The following is a 17,021-nucleotide window of genomic DNA, read 5'->3' as shown; positions in this document are numbered from 1 at the left end:
GGAGTATTTATTGGGGTGGTTATGTAACCGATGGGATTAGTAGTGGTGGTGGGATCTTTTGGTCTGAAAAGTATAGCATCCACTACTGAACACGTGTTACATGAGTCCTCTACTTGTTTGCCATGTGTCTGATTCACTTCGATATGAAATTGGAATTGGATTCTCTTTTCACTTTTGGTCTTTTGGAACTCTCGCCTTTGTAACTATCTACTATTCAATACTTCGGAAGTACCCAAAAAAAATATGTGATTATAAGTACTCTTGAGTTTCAAACTATTGTATACTGTCAGCTCATTCTTCTACCCCAATTTTGAGAGTCCAATAATGAAAACTAGACACCTTGGAGTCCTAACTAACACCTCTCTGTGCCCAAGTCATAGTATGATATTTTGAGAGATTGAGATGTAAGAAACGAAGCGAAGAGAGTTAGACAGAGCTAGTTTTGGACATAGGCCTATCAGGCGATCGCCTAGGACCTCAAATTTTTGATCCAATAATAGGGCCCAAAATTACGAAATATGTTAAATATTATGTATGCCAATTATTTCTCAAATGGGCTAATGTAGTATGGTGGTAAGAATCGTGTCTTGTAATTGCAAGGTCGTGGGTTTGATCTATAATTTTTGAATTTGTATGAAAAAAATTATCCCAGCAGACTTGAACTCAAGACCAACGGTGTCAAAAAGTTGGTACAAGTGGCGTGGCACTAAACCACAAGGTAATATTGATTCTAGTATCAAATAACTAATTTATATAGAAAAAAAGAAAGAGAGGCCCCATGTTTGAACATCGCCTAGGACCTCGAAAATCTCAAGACTGGGCCTAGCGTTAGAATGGTGTACGTGCATCCATTGGATAGGGAGTTATTATATAGGCATTTGGGAGCCCCGTTAGGGTTGGATTCTTGAATTTCATAATGTCAATAAGGATGGCACCGATCGTTTCCAATAGCCTTTTAGGCTTTAGCCTTTCTAGATCTGCTAAGATTACGAATCCCCATGGAATTGGGTTGTTTGTAGTTATCTCTGTGGGGATAGGAGGCGGTGTAAGAGAGTCCTAACACGCCTAAGGACTCCCTTGGAGTCGTCATTTTGGTCACTATACTGACTTTTCGCGCACAGCCATGTATGATCTGAGCAAGCACTTGTCGAGCTGAGTAGGCTCTTCGTCAACGGTCGGTTCTCACTTATTATCGACTATTCAACTACATTAAAAGTCACATTGATTGAATTGAACTCTCAGTTACAAGAAAAACATGTTAGATCAAATATCATTTCATATGAGTTAGAGTAAGTGGAAGGTCCCGATCCCATTTATAACTAGTAGTAAAATTGTTTAATAATTTGGATCCACTATTATATTCCTGTAGTAGTGTATTTTACATCACCATAGTTTGATCAATTGACCCATCTCACCAATCAGATACGTAATTGTTTTCCGAAAACAAGGAGACAAAAAGCATATTCCTCATTTTTACTTTTCAACTGCTCTCCAATTTCACAACTTGGAAAGACTTTCTTTAGCTGACATCAAGTGATAACCGACTAAGATTCAGTTTCAAATTCTCAAATAAGTACTAAAAAATAATATAATGAACTATTTTTAAATTTAAAAATAATAGACTTATGAAAATAATTTTTTAATTTTTTTGCAGAGTTTAATAGATCTGATCAAAATCTATCAAATAAGATTCATATTACATATTTTTTGCTTTTAGTAAGCCTATTATTTTTAAGTTTGAAAATTGTAAATAAGTACTTATTTTTTAAGAGGAGAAATTGGAACACCACCCAAACATCTCACAAATATCAGTTTTTATTTTGCTCTCCGTTTGTAAAACCATCGTCAAAGGCAATGCTAAATGTTGTCACAATTGAATAGTTAGGGGTGCTTCCGGTGGTAAAAAATTTATAGATTTTTATTTATGATTAAAAAGTTGTTGGGTGTTTCTGGTAGTGAATAAGTTGTTAATGGGTTTGAGAGTAGAGTTACTGTAGAAAAAAAGTTTTTGTTAACAACTTTTTTGTTAGTGAAAACAAGATGGTAAAATACTGAAACTTTTTTTTTAGTGAAAACAAGATGATAAAATGCGTTAAATTTTAATGTTTTTTTTTGGTGAAAACACCTCCTTAATCGAATAGAAAAGGGTTAACACAAACACTAGATTATGTCTCCCCTTGTAACTGCAAAGTTAATTGTTGTTTGCCTTTAATAGACATAGGAGTATATCGTAATAGTACACTGAGGCTCCGTTCTGAAAAGGAAAATAAGTACTAATTTTTTAAGAAGGCAATTTCAAGCTCAAACATCATGTGCTTACGCAAATTATTTTTCTATCATTATGGATCTTGTTTGATAGATCTTATTGAAATCTTTACTATGGTGCAAAAAAAATTGAAAAATTATTTTTCATTTATATTATTTTTGAGTTTGAAAATATAAAATAAGTATTTATTTTTTAAGAAGGTGTTCTAGAACGGGACCTGAGTCCTAAATACTTTTATTTTCCTCAAAATTTGAACATCACGCCCTAATTCTTCACCAAGGGTGGTTTTTGGACGAAAAAAAGGGAGTTTGTGTTATAGAGTGCTAGATGGAGGGTTTTTTTTTTTATGTGTGTGATAGCGTCGTCAAATGTGGAGCTCCTTAACTCGGGATCAAATAAAAGCGGCAACTCTCAATTTCATATACAATAAAGGCATAAATTTGAGAAATGAAAAGTGTCTAATGAAGAAACCTAACAATCACAATATCAAAACTCATAAAGTCTTGCGTTAATTTCAAGAAAATATGTTCTCACAGAGGCAAAGATAAGTACAAAAATAGAAAAAATACGATGTTTTTTAAGGATTGTTAGCGCAACATGGTCAAGAAGGGGCACGTGACTCCCTGGCCTCTCTTTAAATACGTCATTGATTTAGAAGCCATTGATATTTTTAGACTGCCTTTGTACAAACTTTTCCACTATTGGACTTTCTAAACAAGCTAAAAAGACCAAATGTTTAGGCTACTTGTCTGGATGCTATACCCGCCATATCTTTACCATAAAGACAATGACTTTAGCCCAATCAACTTATTTTCTACTCAAATACTCCTACTAAAAAGTCTGTCCAAAGACACCTACAAATAGATCCGCGGTGAATATTGCTTCGGTTAGTATATGGAGGGAGTTTACTGATAACGAGATGATAGATGGAGGAACAATTTTGTGATTTATCCAACATCCTAACCTATAAATGTCCCGTTTTTCCAACGTGGCGTGCGTGGGGCCCAACGAATTGTCCAACTGCCCGGCTGACCGGACAGAGAGAGTCCTAGAGAGAAACCCGTACGCAAATATAGAGAGAGAAAACTGACGCAAATCTAGCTTTTTGAATACAAAACCCGACACCTCAATTCTAGAGAGAGAAACGTCTCAGCACACCCCTCACCCTTCCTCTGCTTCTCGTCATCGTCGTCCTGTCTGAATTTCCGAGGGTGTGAGCCCGTACTCGCTCCGATCTGACTCGCTGAGTCTCGCTCCCCGTCGTCTCTTTCGCGGTTCTTGATGAGTTGAGGTGGAGGAGATTCGAAATTCAAAATTCGTCAATGGTAAGCTGAAGTTTTTTTTTTTTTCTGTTAGTTATTTCATCGGCTGATTGATTTGCTCTGGTCAAATCTGTTCAACTCAGAGTCCACGTCTAATTGTTTTTTGTCCTTAGAAAAATTGAAACTTTTTGTGATATTTTGCCAAGTACAGGTGGAAGAATTTTGTTTTGAATTTTAATTTGGTGATTTTTTGTCGCTACGTGCTATTTAAAACGGAAAATGGCAGGAATTTTAGGTGTGAAATCAGTCTATTATGGTAGGTCCGTAGGTGTGAAGTTCATTTTACAGAAAATGGATTAATTTTGCAGGCAACTTGATCCATGATGGTAGTTATTGGGGAAATATACTTATGTACGTACATTTAAGTATTCAAGTGTGAAGCAAAGTCTCAACTATGAAAGTTATGTGCAATACTATATTGTATAACATTAACTATTCAAACCCCAACCCCGGTCTTGGCCTGAGATGTTTGCTCCATTTCTAAGGTGTTTAATTCTCCTTGCTAGCAACTCTTGGGACCACCTCCCCCCATGTGTAATTGTGTGGGATGGGCTGGAGGGATTAGTTATGCGCACAAGCTGGCTTGTGACACCCTGCATTACCCAAAAATAAGAAACTATTCAAGTACTTGGGTTTATGGCATTGTTTTGAATTTTGGAAGCTTCACTTATTTCTGTTCCTTACGTGTCCAATGCCTTTATTTGTTTGCAGGAGGCATCCGTCAACATAATTGTAGGATCACACGTATGGGTGGAGGATCCAGTATTAGCATGGATTGATGGTAAGGTTATTAGGATCAATGGTCAAGAGGTCCATGTTCGGACAGCAACTGGTAAAATGGTGAGCCCTACTAGCCTATAAATATTAATTTAGTCAGCAGTACATACAACTCAACTCAACATGCCTTTATCTCAGATACATTATTACTGAAGTTCACAAAGTTTTATAGAGAACTGTGGATTTTTTTTACATGTGCTTTAAATCTAGGTCCCTCACTCTCTTAGAATCCCTCTCATGTAGTGAATTCAGGAATTACACCAAATATAAACCTGATTGCAGGTTGTTAAAGAAATTGCAAAGGTGTTTCCAAAAGACACAGAAGCTCCTCCGGGCGGTGTGGATGACATGACAAAGCTTTCATATTTGCACGAACCCGGGGTTCTGCAAAATTTGGCTACAAGATACGAGCTCAATGAAATTTATGTGAGATTTTAACTCTCTCCGCAATAATGTTGTGCAAGTAGATATTGCATGATAAAACTGGATAATCTGATATCCATTTTAATTTGTATGTTTTTAACAGACATATACTGGAAATATCTTGATTGCAATAAACCCGTTCCAAAGATTACCTCATCTATATGATACTCACATGATGGAACAATATAGAGGAGCAGCGTTGGGGGAGCTCAGTCCTCATGTTTTTGCAGTTGCAGATGTTGCATACAGGTAAGTTTAATCTTCTCTATCAGATATTAATTTTGCGTGTGGTATTGTCATGTATATGTTCATATTTGATTCATAGGGCAATGATTAATGAGGGAAAGAGCAACTCTATTTTAGTTAGCGGAGAAAGTGGTGCGGGTAAGACAGAGACAACAAAGATGCTTATGAGATATCTTGCATATCTGGGCGGTCGGTCTGGAGTTGAAGGGAGGACGGTAGAACAACAAGTTTTGGAAGTAAGATTGAAGCTTCATTTAAGTGACTTGATTACCTGGCTATTGAACTTTTTTGTCGATACTTGTTATATTCTTGCAAGAGCAAAATGAGTGGGATTGCTGCCTGAATTGGTGTTGTTGGTGATATAATTTACAGTCCAATCCAGTTCTGGAAGCATTTGGCAATGCCAAAACAGTTAGGAACAACAACTCAAGGTCAGTAATTGTCATGGAACTATTCTAATTTGAACCGCTATATGTGGATCAGTTCTACCATATTTGTCCTGCTTTCTTTTGTTTTTTCCTGTGAATGTTGTTGGATTTGTAGATATTCTGCATAGAGCTGACCATACTTATTTATCTTTGATCACGGTACCACATTCTAGTCGTTTTGGTAAATTCGTTGAGATACAATTTGACAAAAGTCGGAGGATTTCTGGGGCAGCTATACGAACTTACCTGCTCGAGAGGTCTCGTGTTTGCCAGATTTCAGATCCTGAAAGGAACTATCACTGCTTTTATCTTCTTTGTTCAGCACCACCTGAGGTAACAATTTATTACTGAAGATGCACGTAGACAAGAAGACACAAGTTGACATTTACCTACTAATTTCAGGTACGAGAGAAGTATAAGTTGGGAGATCCTAAATCGTTTCATTACTTAAACCAGTCCAACTGCTATGAACTTGATGGGGTAGATGATTCCCATGAATATCTTGCAACCAGAAGAGCTATGGATATAGTTGGAATAAGTGAGGAAGAGCAGGTTAGTCTTCTCATAAGTTCCCATGAGATATACTTGGCCTAAGATGAATAACGCCAAAATAAATCTTTTTAGGAGGCAATATTTAGAGTTGTGGCTGCAATCCTTCATCTTGGTAATATCGCATTTGCAAAGGGAAAGGAGATAGACTCTTCTGTCATCAAGGATGAAAAGTCTAGGTTTCATCTTAGTATGACAGCTGAACTCCTTATGTAAGTCTATTCCTCTTGTGAATTATACAGGCATTTAATGTCTAATATCCAGGTTTGGGACCTTGAATGTGTATTTGCCAATGTGATGTTATATAGGTGTGATGCCAAGAGCTTGGAGGATGCACTGATCCAGCGTGTTATGGTCACCCCTGAGGAAGTTATTACAAGAACTCTTGATCCCGACTCTGCTCTTGGTAGCAGGGATGCTTTAGCTAAAACCACATATTCTCGCTTATTTGACTGGTGAGGAATTTTTTTTTGCTGCGCCTGTCCTGTAAAATTATGCTATGCCTGTGGTGTAAAATTTTTGTGGAAAGATGCAAACAGATCTTTAGAACGTCTGTATGCTATTCCTTACACTTTATTCTTTACTGTTCATAGGATTGTGGAGAAAATAAACATTTCAATTGGGCAGGATCCAAACTCAAAATCAATAATTGGGGTTCTTGACATATACGGGTTTGAAAGTTTCAAGCACAATAGGTAACACGGTTCACAATTCAAACATATCTCATAATATAACCTTCTTGGTGGTATACTGACAAAATCATACAATGTAGCTTTGAGCAGTTCTGTATCAATTTTACAAATGAGAAGCTGCAACAACATTTCAACCAGGTTAGGTATTTGTTTGCAGTTTGCACAAGTTCTTGTTCGCTGTTCTGTCTACTGTGCCTGGCCTTTCTTAATTAAGATGATGTCATTGTATGGTTGCAGCATGTTTTCAAGATGGAACAGGAAGAGTATACAAAAGAAGAAATAAACTGGAGCTACATAGAGTTTGTTGATAACCAAGATGTCCTGGATCTTATTGAGAAGGTGTTTAACTGTTCTTTACCCAAAGTGTTTGTGTAACCAAAAATTTGTATGGTCATACAAATTGTAATTAAATGCTGTGGCCAATGTTCAGTTTAACACAACATTAACTTGTGTGATGCGTCATTTTCGATAGTGAAAGCTGACAAATTTAAGCTTTTGCAGAAACCTGGAGGAATCATAGCACTTCTCGATGAAGCCTGGTTAGCATGTTTTCCATTCTTGCTTGACATACCAGTTATCCTAGTTCTTGAATTCTTGATGATTACTAAGGATTTATTGCTTACACCGATACTTGTCTAATTTCTGGATGCAGCATGTTTCCTAAGTCTACTCATGAAACATTTGCTCAGAAGATGTACCAAATATTTGCAAAAAACAAGCGTTTCACTAAACCTAAGCTTTCTCGAACTAGTTTTGCCATATCGCATTATGCAGGAGAGGTAAGCTATTGGTGTACATCTATTTAGGTTACTATTTTTATCTCACTTTGCCTTTATTTTGATTCAGTATTCCCCATGTTTTTCAGGTTACTTATCAGGCTGATCTGTTTCTGGAAAAAAACAAAGATTATGTGGTGGCAGAACATCAGGATCTGTTAACTGCATCCAAGTGCCCCTTTGTGGCTGGATTGTTCCCTCGACTTCCAGAGGAATCATCAAAGTCTTCCAAATTTTCCTCCATCGGCTCAGGCTTTAAGGTATTATAAACTTGGGTTCTTCAGCTTCCCTTGTATGGAAGACATGCACCGCTTCTGACTTTGGAAAACTAACGTCTTTGCTGAATTTTAGAACGCTCTACAGGAATACTGCAACAAGATAAATAATGTCTAGCAATGGTTGGATTTGTTATGACCGGCCTTTTTTTTTTGTTACAACTCCATTGAAATAGTATTTCATCCAGAAGACGGGTTGTCATTTATTTGGAATGTCTGGAGTTGTAATTGCAAAATGCAACTCAGCATCTATAATACAATTACTTGCAATGACTAAAAACAGTGTCATGGCTTCTCTAAAGTTTTGGTGAAGTGTGTTAAATTGGTTGCTCTCTTGCTGATCCCGAGTTGCCAGAATTCTGTCTCTCTCATTCCTTCGGCAATTTCTGATCAGGCATAACTGTATTTTTCTTTACTTGATGGGCTCTATCTAGTGCACGTGCTACTAATTGAATTGTCAAAATACAACTATATGTAGTCATAAGTGTGGATGCAGGGTATATGCTAATGGATAAGGTACATTTTGACATTGCAGCTACAACTCCATTCATTAATGGAGATCTTAAGTTCAACGGAACCTCACTATATCAGATGTGTGAAGCCAAACAATGTACTCAAGCCTGCTATTTTAGAGAACCTCAACATAATCCAGCAGTTACGTTGTGGTGTAAGTATATCGAAGCCAATTCCCAATACCTCAATTGTTCCTTGCATTCTTAGTTCATATCTTCTAGCCTGCTTATCTAATTTCGGATTTCATAGTTTGCCCATTAACTAAATGTTGAATGGTTGGTCATTCTGTTGTGCTGCAGGGTGTTCTTGAGGCAATCAGGATTAGCTGTGCAGGATACCCCACTAGACGATCCTTCTATGAATTTCTTGTCCGTTTTGGTGTTCTTGCTCCAGAAGTTTTGGATGGAAAGTAGGTTTACTCGCACTCCTTTTCTTATTTCTAGTTTTTAATTGAACGATCAGGATTGTTACACATTTCAAAGTTGTTCGGTTATGTATTGTATAACTCAACTAAATGCAGAATGCCATTTGTTGGATGTCTTCTTCCTATTTTGTCTCCTGTCCTTTGTTTTGTTGTTTTTCTTCAACAGCAATTACTTTCTGTGCAGCTATGATGACAAAGTCGCATGTGTGATGATTCTGGATAAGATGGGGTTGAAAGGATATGAGGTAATCGTGATATTTCCTCCAACTTATTTTCCTGATCATGCTACTTGTAGACTTGATGCCCACAGTGGCTTCCAAATTCTGCTACCTCCAGGGTAGTTGCCAAATGTTTTGAATCGTGCCTAATATGTTTCTATTTCCGTCTTGCATTTTTGAGGGCTGTAATATTTTTTAGTTTTTTTGTTCTTGAGTTTTGCTGCTAACTGTCTCTGTACAACCACTTTCATCTGATACAATTTACCCATGGGAATTTTCCCGTGGGTCTGAGAACTCATATTTCCATATGTTATTCAATGAGGTTGGTTTGGCAGATAGGCAAGACAAAGGTCTTCCTGCGAGCCGGGCAGATGGCTGAGCTGGATGCGAAAAGAGCAGAGGTTCTGGGAAATGCTGCTAAAAAGATCCAAAGGCAAATTCGTACATACATTGCTCACAAGGAGTTCATTTTGTTACGCAAAGCTGCTATCCAGCTGCAATCATGTTGGAGAGGTACCGCTTTGCCACTTTTACATCATGCCTTTTTGAGTTTGCTATAGGTATTGCATGGATGTTAGCCTGGAAGAATGTAGACTTTTTAAGTTTCTGTAGAAGTGCTCAGACATTTCTGTAGGCGTGGGACTGACTAATTGGGAACTCCTGCTTGGAAGATGACCATAGGACTGGTGGAGTCTTGTAATATTGGAAATTGGAAGCGGTGAGTGTGCTTCAGAACTATGCCCAGTTTAGTCTCCGTACACGGGGTTCTGGGAGGGTTGGTTGGGCACAAACCTAAACTTTGGCATTACATGCGCTCAGGTTGGATTCCATATCCTCAAAGTTATTGGGTCAAGTTTTGAATAACATAACCAGTGGTCTCCATGGGTGCATATACTTGTGGTGTCTTGGTGTCTACTGTCTAGGGGTTGACAAGTAAGATATATAATCTAATAACGTCCGCCGTATATATGTTGGTAATGGTCCGTAATGTCGGGGGAGAAGGTGGACGATTGGTTGACCAATGGCAATGAGTAACACCAGAGGATTAACCCTTTGCCTTGGCATAGAAACCTCTCAACCCGGATGAAGGCGAGATTTTATCCTAGGTCTCTTGTACAAATAAATTTCAGCAACTAAGCTCACTGGAACTATCTGGTTCAAGTTTGTGCAGTTGGCTCATGCATGGTTCTGGTAGTACTGCTGAAATTGAAGTCTTAATCGGCAATTTAATTTTCACAGAAGCAAGCACTTAAATGTAGACTTGTGCTGTTCCATTGCCTGCTTCATCTTGCTTGATATTCTGATGCATATGTTAACATTTTCCATTTCCTTTTTTCCTGCCCTTTGTGTGTTTATTTAATCAGGTATGCTGGCGTGCAAGCTCTATGAGCAATTGCGACAGGAAGCAGCAGCTCTGAAGATCCAGAAGCATTTCCGACGTTATGTTGCCCGGAAATCCTACATAACAGTGCGATCCTCTGCAATCACATTGCAGACAGGCTTAAGGGCAATGAGTGCTTCCACTGAATTCAGATTCAGAAAGCAAACTAAGGCTGCAATCACTATCCAGGTCCTATCGCCATATAGTATCTATCAATCCCGCTTCATTTGGTTTCCAAGTGACTGAATATTAAGCAAATGATTTTGGCTTGCAGGCTCATTTGCGTCGTCACAGAGCATACTCTTATTATAGAAGCATTCAAAAGGCTGTAATTGTTTCTCAATGTGGTTGGAGGCGAAGAGTTGCTCGGAAAGAGCTCAGGATGCTCAAAATGGTTTGCTCTCATTGCTTAGTGTTTTTTCCTCTCTTGTTGAAAGTTTAATGCTTAATGCGGTGTCGATGGTGAATAACTTTCTAGTTCTAACTGTTCATGCAAATTCTTCCAGGCTGCAAGAGAAACAGGGGCCCTCAAAGAAGCAAAAGACAAGCTAGAAAAGCGTGTGGAGGAACTTACGTGGCGGTTGCAGCTCGAGAAGCGATTAAGGGTATTTTTTTATTTAGTTACGACTTGTCTCTGGATGATATGGTAGTGACCAAACCTGATTTGCACCATATTGTTGTTTCCTCAAAAAACAGACTGATCTGGAAGAGGCAAAGGCCCAAGAAATTGCCAAGTTACAGGTTGCTTTGCATGCAATGCAAATACAAGTAGAAGAGGCAAATGCCAGAGTTATCAAGGAACAAGAGGCGGCACGCAAAGCTATTAAAGAAGCACCTCCTGTAGTTAAGGAGACCCCAATCATAGTTCAAGACACAGCAAAGATTGATTCTTTAACAGCTGAAGTAGAGAGTTTGAAGGTACACTCTCTGACTTGAACTCTTACCAATATTTACGGCAACAAAATATACACAATGTGAAACGATGCTATCTGTAGATTAGAGTCATTAGGCAGCTAACGAATGGTGGATCTTTATGTTGCTATTTCTCGGGTTATGTTGCCTCAAAGTAGACTATTACTACCACTTCAATCTGGTTAGACAGCTAAAGAATGGTGGATCTTTTTGTTTAGCTATGGTTTTATATTTGTTAGGTTTGTTTTGCTAAATTACTTATCATCTCATTTTTCGCCTCCATGGAATTGAAATAAAATAATAATGAACAGAACCGATGCAACATTCCAATCACCATTTAAGCAATTCATGTCACCCATATTAGCCATATCAGATCAGTTTCATCCGAACAAAAGCCTTATTAGTTACATTGATTCTCAAGCTACACGAAAGTTGTGGAGTTCACTGACTTGGAGGAATGCTTTACAGGCTTTGCTGTTGTCGGGGGGACAGGCTGCTGAAGAAGCTAGGAAGGCTTGTACATATGCTGAGGTCAGAAACACAGAGCTGGTTAATAAACTTGAAGATGCGGAGCGAAAAGTGGACCAGCTTCAAAATTCTGCACAGAGGTCCGCAAATTCAATACAAAATAAGAAACTTTTGGAAGCTAGTATCTTATCTGAGGAAACTTATGCTTTGTTCGGTTCCTAATTTGAAAAAAAAAAATTCAAACTCCAAAAACACTCATTATCCCTACTTCCAATCATTTCTCTCTCCACTCATTACTCCATCTCAGATTATTACTCTCATTTTTCTCTCCCCCCTCATTACCCCTATCTCTAATTATTACCCTAGTTTCTCTCTCCACTCATTACCCCAAAAACCAAACCCAAAAATTTTCAAATCACCAACTGAGTTCTTTTCAGTTTTCAAAAAGAATTTTTCAAAAAATACCCCCTAGATTCTCTCTAGATTCCCCCTACTTCCAACATTTCTCTCTCTATCTCTCTCCACTTATTACCCCTACTATTTTTCAAAAAACTTTTCAAAACCCAAACCAAACACAGCATAAAGGCATTAATGTATGAACTAGCAATAGAAGTTCTACCGTTCTAGTGGCTTCTTGAAGGTGATTGCATTAACCTTGTTTCCCATGAATGTGAAGATTCTTTACCTTAAGTTCAGCCTGTTACTGCATCTTTAGTTTGTCGTTACCATGTTTTGTTATGCATTCAGAAACACACACGCTTTATACTTCACTTATTGTTTTGACTTTTCAGTTCTGAATTATGTGTGAAGCTTCTCTACTTTTTCTGAATCAGGCTTGAGGAGAAACTTACCAACATGGAATCAGAGAATCAAGTACTTCGTCAGCAAGCATTGACCATCTCACCCAATGGGAATAGTTTATCTGCACGGCCAAGGACAACAATTATTCAGGTAGTGACGGAGTACTGTATTTTTATGGTATTTGTGCATGTAGATCCGTTCTGAGTGTTCCTTTACTTACTTCCAGAGAACTCCCCAGAATGGCAATGTTCCCAATGGAGAGACAAAGATTTTATCGGTAACCAGATATCATTACTTTCACCATATTCAGAATTGAGCAAAATTTGGTGAGGTGGACCATATCAAGAAATTTGTGATGCTTACAAGATGCTATTCATCTCAGGACATGACGCTTGCAGTATCAAATCCTCGGGAGCCTGTATTTGAGGAAACGCCGCAGAAGTTTCTTAATGAGAAGCAGCAAGTAAGCAGCCATTTGCGTACATAGAGCAATTTGGACCCATGATGCATGACTAAAGTCTACTTGGTTTACCACTTTGATCTTGGTTTGACAAGGTTCATGTTTATTTTCTATTTTGCTTTTTGCAAACTGCTGTACTGGTACAGGAGAACCAGGACCTGCTAATCAAGTGTGTTACCCAAGACTTGGGATTTTCTCGGGGCAAGCCTGTTGCGGCTTGTCTCATTTACAAATGCCTCCTTCAGTGGAGGTCATTTGAAGTTGAAAGAACTACTGTATTCGACCGTATAATTCAAACAATAGCTTCAGCGATAGAGGTAGGTATCTTGATATATTTGATCTATTTCAAAGTGCAAACATCGTTTTTATTTGCATCGTCCTGTGCCCATCTCTTTCCGAGTATGTTGTAATGAATATGAAGTTGGCTTTGATAGTATTCTTTCTCCTAAGATGTGAGCTAGATCACCACCTGTTGCTAACATTAAGAATTTGTAATTTATTGAAGGTGCAAGATAGTAACGATGTACTAGCCTACTGGTTGTCTAATACATCCACTTTGTTATTGCTGCTCCAACACACGCTCAAAGCAAGTGGAGCAGCTAGCTTGACTCCCCAGCGGCGAAGAACAACTTCAGCTTCTCTTTTTGGGAGGATGTCTCAAGTATGAACAAAACCTACCTTGTTACAGTCTTCTTGCAGCTAGTCATAATTGTCTTCTCTTTCTTATATTGTGTAAACTGTTTATTCCAGGGATTAAGAGCATCTCCACAAAGTGCTGGGCTCTCATTTCTTAATGGTCGAATGCTTGGTAAACTGGACGACTTGCGGCAAGTTGAGGCCAAGTATCCAGCTTTGCTGTTTAAACAGCAGCTTACTGCCTTCTTAGAGAAAATATATGGAATGATAAGAGACAATCTAAAGAAAGAGATTTCCCCGTTACTTGGTTTTTGTATCCAGGTATCTCAAGCCTACATGATATGTTTTTTTTGGTAAATACCTACATGATATGTTTGGTTTCATTTGCCCAAAGTCCAAGCCATACATGCTGGTTTTGAAGGTGGTTCTCATAATCAAATAACTGGAAACACGAAAGTTTGCTTGTTATATCTTTCAACTCAGGAGTAGAACCAATCCTCCTTTTCTTATTGCCCAATCCAACTCAACCCATCTCAATTAGTTTGCTCTGCCCTTGCCCATTGGGATTATACTCAATGCGAACCGTGCCCTGCACCCTACTTGGGGCACTTTATTAGTCTTCACAGTACTTGACTTGACTAAACCGTTGTAACCAATTTAAAAATTTTCACTCATTTATCTTCATTAAGTGCTAGCTCTTGTTCATGATCGGACCATCTTAAGATTCTTAACCAATTTTTTACTCATGCGTCTTCATTAGGTGCCACCTCTACCATCTCACAATCCGTTTATTCCTAACACGTAACCCTGTCTCTCCGAGGTTTGCCTCATATGCTCCATGCATTATTGCCCATTGCTCGGAACTCATATTTTGGTACAGACAGATGTAGCTTAACGTAGTTGAAAAGTCTGAACTCTCAGCTGAGATAGTAAAACAAGGAAATATACACGGAGTAGACTCCTGACTATCAGCTAAGACTTAATTTTAAAAGGTATTAAAAGTACATTATTCCTGTTCTTGAGGACCTTAAACAAATGTTCTTTTAGCACTCATAAGTGTCCGCAACTTTGCTTAGTTTCTGTGGATAAGATGTAATTTTAGAAAACCCCTCAAATAAGTTGGCTAAGCCATATGATGCAGCGCAACTCGTCCGAGGGCTAGAAACCAAGTAGGATACATTTCAAACTCTTGCTCTACATCCAAAGTGATTGTATTGGATCCATGCAGGCACCTAGAACATCTCGAGCGAGTTTAGTGAAGGGACGTGCTCAAGCTCATGCTGTCGCTCAACAAGCTCTGATTGCTCATTGGCAAAGCATTGTCAAAACCCTAAACAACTACTTGAATATGATGAAAGCAAACTACGTAAGTTATTCAGTTTACGCAGTATGGCAAGCACAGAGATTACTTTTTGAGGAATAGCATCAGTTTCTTATGCTTTCTGTTGCTCCACAGGTTCCCCCCTTTTTAGTACGCAAAGTGTGTACTCAGATATTCACGTTTATCAATGTTCAGTTGTTTAACAGGTAAATGATTTCCATACCATATATGGTCCGATTAATTATTGACTTTCTTATTAATTTGTAATTTTTTTCTATTTATCTTCGCAGTCTTCTTTTGCGTCGCGAATGTTGCTCATTCAGTAATGGGGAGTTTGTAAAAGCGGGATTAGCTGAATTGGAGCAGTGGTGTCAGGATTCAACAGAAGAGGTAAGCAGTATGCAACAGTGTTACCTTTATTATCTGATTAATTGTTTACTTATCACACGTCCCTTGGTGATCAGTATTCAGGCTCAGCTTGGGACGAACTGAAGCATATTAGACAGGCAGTAGGGTTCCTGGTATGACATGGTTTTGTGCCTTGTAGCTAATTTGATTGCTGTTACGATTACACATATTGCTCAAGCACTTCTATTTCTTTTCCTTGCGACTCAGGTTATACATCAAAAGCCCAAAAAGACCTTGAAGGAAATAACCAATGAACTTTGCCCCGTGAGTGAAACCTATCCTTTTAACTGATCTTTCGTTTTCCAAAAAAAAAAATTTGGTTGGTTATCTTTTGTCATCTCTTAGTTTCCTTCTTTTGTATTTATTGGGTTAGCTTCCATTCTATAGCAATTGTATGATGCTTCTTCAGGTCCTCAGCATACAACAATTATACCGTGTAAGTACGATGTACTGGGATGACAAGTATGGCACACACAGCGTGTCTTCAGAGGTAAGTTATGTTCTACCCTTGGTTTGTTTTTGACAACAAATCTTGTTAACTCTGGTTAAGAAGAATTCATTTTTTGGAGTTAGTATTTATACCAAATTCATTTTGGATATCTTCTCCATTGGGCACAGGTTATTGCAAGTATGAGAGTAATGATGACAGAGGACTCGAACAATGCTGTAAGCAGTTCGTTTTTGTTGGACGATGATTCGAGGTAACAATATTAGTCACTGAGACACCCTGTTTTGTGATGCTTACTAGCTTATTATAAGATTCAGTGATTAACTTTCCCATTCATCTTTCAATTAAATAACTATGCAGCATTCCTTTCTCTGTTGACGACATCTCCAATTCAACACAACAAGTAGAGATGGTGGAAATCGATCCTCCGCCATTGATTCGTGACAACTCAGGGTTTGCATTTTTGCATCAACGCCCAGATTGAAGAAAACATGGTGTCTGACACTTGAATCCCCATCACCCTTAAACACTTTGGCACATTCTTTCACCGGAACCTTCTGTACCATATGTTTTCCTTTTGCCCGGGCAAGGGACCTATATTTTTTAGTCCATGCCCATTTTTTTTCAATTTTTTTTTTTTTTTTTGCCGTTTATCCTCCTCGCTTTTCCACTTGGGATAAATTCTTTAGGAAGCTGTGTTTTTCATTAGCATGACCATATGCAGGTACAGGAACATAGGAACATGCAGTTGGTTTCTCGTAACTTGTCTCTTCATTAAGGAGCTTCTTTTACATTGCGTAGTCGGGTTTTCATCTCATTAGAGCTTTAGTTGGTCTTATTAATGGCAGCACCTGCAAATTTTAGGTCAGTATTTGTCGTAATGTGTAAGCAAAAGTTATCCATTGATGTAATATTTCCAATACGATGCACCCAGCTATTCTCTAATTGTTATCGCAGCATTGTAAATCAGTTTCTTTGGTTTAAAGTTTTTCCCTTTTATTGGGTTTCTTTGATTTAGTTTTCGGTGCTTTTTCGCTCATTGGATCACGCAAGAAATGCATCAGAACATCTCTAATAGCGAAAATGGGTATAGAGGATTTGAGCTCCTTCTCTCTTTGTTGGTCTGAATTCCTGGAGATGAATTCATGTTTCTCCTTTCTTGTCAATGATGGATTTCAATCCAGATTAACTCTATTCTGGAAAGTACCGTCCGGTTCAGCACAGGAATTAATTCAAAAAATTTAGCAAATTATTCAAAAAAAAAAAAAAAAGAATTG

The 17,021-nt window shown here is 38.2% G+C and overlaps 1 protein-coding gene and 1 long non-coding RNA gene across 2 annotated transcripts; one reads left to right on the top strand and one right to left on the bottom strand.

The window, feature by feature from the left end:
* The first annotated feature begins 3,341 nt into the window (after window positions 1-3,341).
* LOC131325371 (myosin-17-like) lies at window positions 3,342-16,713 on the top strand. The gene is made up of 39 exons (XM_058357595.1): window positions 3,342-3,591; window positions 4,300-4,428; window positions 4,648-4,791; window positions 4,892-5,037; window positions 5,114-5,270; window positions 5,407-5,465; window positions 5,636-5,795; window positions 5,865-6,014; window positions 6,087-6,223; window positions 6,320-6,466; window positions 6,605-6,706; window positions 6,784-6,841; window positions 6,941-7,042; window positions 7,205-7,242; window positions 7,356-7,482; window positions 7,569-7,739; window positions 8,290-8,421; window positions 8,567-8,676; window positions 8,876-8,936; window positions 9,245-9,422; window positions 10,274-10,479; window positions 10,565-10,684; window positions 10,797-10,895; window positions 10,987-11,208; window positions 11,671-11,810; window positions 12,504-12,621; window positions 12,698-12,748; window positions 12,854-12,934; window positions 13,078-13,248; window positions 13,437-13,592; window positions 13,682-13,888; window positions 14,796-14,933; window positions 15,024-15,094; window positions 15,179-15,278; window positions 15,353-15,409; window positions 15,504-15,560; window positions 15,706-15,786; window positions 15,915-15,997; window positions 16,105-16,713. Exons 1-39 carry the CDS (start codon window positions 3,589-3,591, stop codon window positions 16,226-16,228), a joined length of 4,593 nt encoding a protein of 1,530 aa, XP_058213578.1. The 5' UTR covers window positions 3,342-3,588; the 3' UTR covers window positions 16,229-16,713.
* On the bottom strand, window positions 10,360-12,497 carry LOC131325373 (uncharacterized). Its single transcript, XR_009199673.1, has 2 exons — window positions 12,247-12,497; window positions 10,360-12,092 (listed from the first exon to the last, which is right to left on the bottom strand). It is a non-coding gene; the product is annotated as an uncharacterized LOC131325373 (long non-coding RNA).
* Window positions 16,714-17,021: the final 308 nt, after the last annotated feature.

Source organism: Rhododendron vialii, chromosome 5a (assembly GCF_030253575.1).
Source record: "Rhododendron vialii isolate Sample 1 chromosome 5a, ASM3025357v1".
In the NCBI taxonomy this organism is placed as follows: domain Eukaryota; kingdom Viridiplantae; phylum Streptophyta; class Magnoliopsida; order Ericales; family Ericaceae; genus Rhododendron; species Rhododendron vialii.
The sequence above is the reverse complement of the archived record's forward strand: the minus strand, read 5'-3'. Positions and strand labels throughout refer to the sequence as shown.